Source organism: Teleopsis dalmanni, chromosome 1 (genome assembly GCF_002237135.1).
Source record: "Teleopsis dalmanni isolate 2A chromosome 1, ASM223713v2, whole genome shotgun sequence".
In the NCBI taxonomy this organism is placed as follows: domain Eukaryota; kingdom Metazoa; phylum Arthropoda; class Insecta; order Diptera; family Diopsidae; genus Teleopsis; species Teleopsis dalmanni.
Window position 1 is genome coordinate 81,061,687 of NC_051846.1, and position 6,290 is coordinate 81,067,976.

At 27.2% G+C, this 6,290-nt stretch overlaps 1 protein-coding gene across 1 annotated transcript; it reads right to left on the reverse strand.

Moving 5' to 3' along the window:
• Positions 1 to 3,291: 3,291 nt before the first annotated feature.
• LOC119685870 lies at positions 3,292 to 5,857 on the reverse strand. Its single transcript, XM_038100271.1, has 2 exons — positions 4,754 to 5,857; positions 3,292 to 3,393 (listed from the first exon to the last, which is right to left on the reverse strand). Exons 1-2 carry the CDS (start codon positions 5,855 to 5,857, stop codon positions 3,292 to 3,294), a joined length of 1,206 nt encoding a protein of 401 aa, XP_037956199.1.
• Positions 5,858 to 6,290: the final 433 nt, after the last annotated feature.

Here is a 6,290-nt window from a genome sequence, read left to right on the forward strand (position 1 = left end):
TTTTCAAACCATTAACAATTTATTTTATATTTCATTAGGAATACAAGAAAATTCAAATCTGTTATTAAACACAGTAGGTCAGTGCTAAAAACTATATAGAATTATATATATTAGTCAAAAAGTAAGAAAATTATTTAATATATTTGAAAACACAAAATTTATCGTTCAAAAGTAGATGTAGTACAAATTGCAATAATTATATTTTTAAGTCTTCTCTTAAGACTTTTCCAACATGGTTTTCTTCCTTGTACCATTGGTAAGTGTCAATGCGTTTTACAATTTTGTTAAATACTTTAAATATTATTTTCATTGACAGATAACATTTGGTGCTGGTGTCTTTGCTGGCTTTTATATCAATCAAAATTATGAGGTATTCATCCGTGAAAAAAATATTCAAAAACTAACCAACAACTTTTCTTAGGTTCCACAGTTAGAAAGCCCGGTGGTCTACTATCGTAAAGTAAAAGATTTCGTTGATGAATATCGCAACAAGTAATTTAACAAACAAAACAATTAGTATCAAATATAATACAACAATTAAATTTTTCTCATGAGGATCGTATGTTTTTTTTCGAGTTTCTTCTGAAATATCATTAATTATGACTGGAACCAAATTTATCGAAATTGCAACTGAAAAAGTATTTTTAATACAGAAAATTTAAATATGGACAAGGTAACGAAACCTACTAAAGAACCTTTAATTGGAAAATGTTAAAACTATAAACATAAGTGATTTAAAGAAAATAAATCATAATTAGAAATTCCAGTATGTCGCAATAAGAAATCAAATTATCAGTAACATGGGAAATTTGGTACTCAAGCACCTTTCTATATTAGGCAATAGTTTCTTTTGATACTCAAGTGAGATTCCTCAATATATAAAAGCAGCAATTTTAATATTTTGCAATAAACTTTCCTAAAAATGGTTTTGTAAATTGTATTAAGCTATACTTATATTAATTATTTAAATGAATTGGCATTTTTTTAAACAATATTTTTAAAACCTGATGTGCCGATATTTCACAAATATATTTATTCTTCATAATGATTTGAATAATGAGCATTTAACAACAAATTTTAGCAAAGCCAGCTATTTTAAAAAACTTTTTTCATTACGCCAAATACCGATATAGCTTAGTTTTCAAAAAATCGAGCTTTGAAGTTGGAAATTTGTGGTTCAATAGAAAGAAGTACAGAATGTTAATAGGTATTTAAACCCATACAGTGAGTTGCAACGCATGCTTTTAAGTTAAATATGTCCAGCAATAACAAATCTAGGAAATGCAATAAACCGATAATCAAACCTTGAAAACCTTGAAAAATTTTGTCTGTTCTGTCTGTCTCTTTCAAAAAAACAAATACATTCTTTGGATCTACAACTTTTTAGGGACTGAATTTTGTCCCTGGTGCTGCAGTAAACTATGTCTTAAAATTTCTTAATAATATACACACCTCAAGTAATGTGAACGTTTTAGTTTTCTCACCTAATATCGCCACATATATATCTGGTTGCTTAGTTATTTCTATTTACATATCTACTTTGTTTTTGTAGTTGAACTAATATATAAAAACACAGAACGTTTTAGCAATATTTTTTTTTTTGGTTTAGGTTACAGGGATTACATACAAAATCATGTTTTAGTTGTAATGTACGTATAGAATTTAATAATTTTAATATACATTAAAAACTGTAACAATATAAAAAATATATATCTATTACAAATATTCGCTATATAAAAAATTATAAATAAAAATAAAAGAATTGTGCATTGTTTTGTACTTGGTTGTATAATACGAGTGCGGTTTGATAAGTCAGTGACTTTGTAATGATCTTATTTGATCTTATTAAAATCTGATTCTGATCTTGATAAAATCTGAAAATCTGATCTTATTAAAACAAATTTTTTCGGCAAAATAAACATTTTATTTTTCTACATAATCAACTTTTAGCTCGACACATTTAGTCCAGCGTTTTTCTAATTTTCTTATTCCCTCCAAATAATAGGTTTTCTCAAAGCTTTCAAAATACGCGTTTGTTTCGATAATGACTAAAATCTCTTACCGCCCAGCTATTTCCTTAGGTTTGGGAACAGAAAATAATCGCAGGGGGCTAAATTTGGAGAATATGCTCGATAGTGTAGCAGTTCGTATCCCAATTCGTGGATTTGGGATCGTAATGCTTAATCAGCACACGAAATTCGCTTTTTTCCATTTTCGTAAAAATTCACGAGGTTGTCTGCTTTGAACGGCTATCAAACACCAACTGAACGACATAGCTTGCTCAAAATTAAAAAGTTGCCAACTGGTAGATTACAGCTGACAGCAGTACTGTTACATTTGGAGTAACTGCGCGGGAAATTCAAAAAGCCACTGACTTATTAAACCGCCCTCGTATTTTATGTTTTCCTGAGAGTGTTTTTAGTTTACAAAAACATATTACTTTATCGGAATCTTCTTACATTGATACATATAATTTCAGAAGATCTTTCAACAGATCATAAAGCTATATTATACAAAATATAAGTTATTAATCAGTTTTTTAAGTTAGTTATTTTTGTCTGAAAACTATATGAACTATATAAATATATAAAAGTTTTTTAAAAAAATTCTTATTTAAAAATATTAATAAAATAAATATTTTGAATTACAGCTATTAGAATATATTTTATATTTTATATGAAAAGTTTCTAATTTTATAACAGCCGCAATATTATTTATATGAGTATACATATTAAAGATTATTCGGAAAGTAACTTCGTTTTTTTGTTTTATGAAAATGAAAAATTATTTTCTTATAGTGAATAAATATTTTACTGAATTATATATAATCATTCTGATCAAATATCTTTTGCCATCTTTTTAATAGTTTCATGATTCCACGCTCATAAAATATTTATTATTTGATTTAGATAAATTTTTTATCTCTTCATTAAATGCAAAAGTTTTACCACTTAAGTAATTTTGTAAAAAATTAAATAATAATTAATCAAGTGGTACCAGAATTATAGAATATGGTGGTAAAAGCAGTCGAAGCTTTTGGCAAGTTAAGAAATTTGTATGGGTTCTCGCACTATTTTGAAATCAAACAAATATTTTCACATGCAAGCCTTGCTAAACCACCTGTCATAATATATCATGATTATGCGGCTTATTTGTGAAGAACACAGTTAAGCCCTCTGTTAGAAAAAACCGAAATTACTTTTCGAATAACCCAATAAATAAATATATATATATATATATATATATTATTAGTAATAGTATATATATATATATATATAATTTCCAGTAATATCAAATTTGGATCCATGTGTCAATACAAAATTCTGTTAGGAACAACTCAGGCGTAATAAACCAGTCTAAGTAATTTGAAACAAAGGTGAAGTCTTGGATATCCTGTAAAAAGAAAATAATATCTTTTATATTAAAGTTTTTATATTAAAGTTTGGAAGAAATTTTTTTTAATTCAAATATGTTATAAAAATTGCAAACAATACGAAACGATAATAAGTAATAGTTTTAGGGTATACGTTTTAGAGTTACCATAAATCTACACAGATAAGTAAATACTACTAACCATACATTACATAGAATATAATAACACATCCAATGGGCTTTTACAACAACAACAAATAATAACTGCAGTAGCATTGTATTGATTAGTTTCAGATAATGCATTATTAGAGAATATTATTGAACCTTTAACACTGATTAAATATGTTGAACAACAAGATACAAAAGTCAACTAAACTAAACTTAAGTGATTGATGTCTTGACAATTTTATATGACGGTAATTTAGGTCTTCAACCGATTTTTTGCCATATGCAAAGTTATTGCGTTATTTATAAAAGCACACAATACACTTAACTTGGGGATCTATAGTAATCAGTAATCTACAGTAATATCTACCGTAATCAGTACATATTATTTATAAAATTTTGTGAAATGCAACTACATATTTTGAAATTATTACTACAAATATTTTTTAACCAACCAAATATTGTAGATATTTAGAAATAATGACAATATATGCAAATACATCATCTGACAACAAGAATAATAACAAAATAAGATCATTGCAAATTAATGTAGTTATCGCTCAATCACATTCTGTGAAATATCTGGGAATTCATCTAGATAGAAGGCTTCCGTGGACAAGTCATATTGAAGCCAAAAGATGTCAATTGAATCTTAAATATAAGTACTGACTTCTAAATTGCAACTCTAAACTCAGTCTCAGTCAATTTGGACTTATGTTATGGAACTGTGGTGTTCAGCGTGTAACACAAATATAGAAAAAACCCAGAGAGTACAAAATAAAATTCTCCGACAAGCTACGTGCGCCCTGTGGTATGTCAAAAATAAAAATCTACACAAAGATCTAAATTTACCAACTGTTGAAGTTATTCGCCAATATACACCTAAATTTCGAGAGAGACTCAAGTAGTCGCATCCAAATTCTCATGTTCAACAGTTATCTTCTGCAATTGCACCAAATCGCAGTAAAAGAAAAACCTTGATAAATATATATACCTAGCTCAATAGCATACATGTTAGTTTTTTTAAGATTTGCAAAATTATTGTCAATATACTATATAGATTTAATAACTAAACCGATGAAAGAAAAACCGTCAAAAAAAAAAAAATTAACATTCACCGCATTTTTAATAAAACTTCGATAATTACTGCATTCAATAAAAAATTACTAAAATACAAATGCAATGAAAAAAGTAACAGATACATTTCTTTACTTACATTAAATATACTCTTACATAAAGTTTTTCCTCCAAAATATACTTTTATCGGTTTGTGATTCATTCTGCCATTTATAATACCGTTCAATCTCTGAACAAATTCTTTATTAGTAATTTGGGTCCCATACAAGTTTAACACCTCCAGGGTATTACAACATCTAACAAAATTCAAAATTCCATATTCGGTTTCATACTTGCAATCAACAAAGTGAAATTCTCGTAATTTTCTATTACCTTGAGCAATATTTTCCATATTACTATCTTCCAAATCATCATCAAACAGATAAAGTTTCTCCAAGTTAACCATTTCTCGAAGTGAAGACACAATCGTATTTCTGCCCCAAAAACAATTATTAATATAAACTGCTTTGATTTTGTTTGTGAAATAATCCGCTAACTTTGATAGCAGATATTCAGTGTAGTCTCTAGTATAACAAGACAGTTTTCTTAAATTTATAAAACTTAGTAGAATATCCATAAACATGATTAAATGATGATCATCCATTGTTAATTCTTCTAATTTAGTACATTTTTTCATTTCTCTTAGATTTAAATCCAATGTGGTACTGTAACCATAAAATAAGATTGTTAATTTTTTTAGTTTTGATTTAGAGAAAACTGATGAAAGATGGCTTGTATGCAAGTACTCGCAGCAACTCAAATCTAAGTCCTCTAAATTCGTGAGAGAACCAATATATTTTCCTGTTATACGACTTTCTAAACAAAGTTTAGTTAAATTTGGGAAGCTCTTTGTTATCATCATTGTCACTTCATCCGATTCCCCTCTTTTCTTATGTGAGGTGCTACATGTTAATTCTGTCACTTTGGGATAAACAAACTTTTTTAGCGTTTCAATATTTGATTCACTTAATAAATTGAATTCAGCTTCTTCCAAGTTATGATGTATTTGGGAAAAATAAGAATCAATTTGTGTATCACTAAATTTATCGCATCGAATTGTAGTTTTTTTTGTGTTTCGGCGCCACAATCCTTCTATAATATTTTTAAATCTAATACAAACTGAAGTGTTTGAAATTTGTTCTTCAACGCTGATATATTTAAAAATTTCTTCGAGGCAGTAGTCATTTAAAATTAGTATATCCATATCTACAAATAGAAAAAAAATTACATATATAATGCTTTTATATGTGACCAATTAATTACATATTACAAATTGCGTTTAAATATTATATACCTATATATGTATATTACTCTAATAGTATGTTTCCACTAGCTTCGTTAGACCAGTTAACTTACTTGAAATTGCTTAAATTACTTGAATCTAAAGTAAGTTAACTGGTCTAACGAAGCCAGTGAAAACGTATTATAACCTTTCTCTCTCACTCTAATATTATTTAAAACTATTATATATTTATTTTTAAAAAATTTTTTCTTGTCTTATAAATATTGCGAAAACCCTTATTTTAGTTTGATAGAAGCTTAGTAAGTTTTATTGTTTAGGGATCTTGACAAATATGTAGGAATGTGATTAGGAATTATGAGTTGAGTTACAAAGTTTCTGCAAAATAATAAATATT

What these genes read in the sequence shown, in the direction of transcription:
- LOC119685870 (XM_038100271.1), bottom strand. Translation starts at nt 5,857, where the DNA reads ATGGATATACTAATTTTAAATGACTACTGCCTCGAAGAAATTTTTAAA. An exon ending in TATGTAAGAGTATATTTAAT is followed by an intron (nt 3,394 to 4,753) that starts GTAAGTAAAGAA and finishes TTCTTTTTACAG; the next exon opens with GATATCCAAGACTTCACCTT.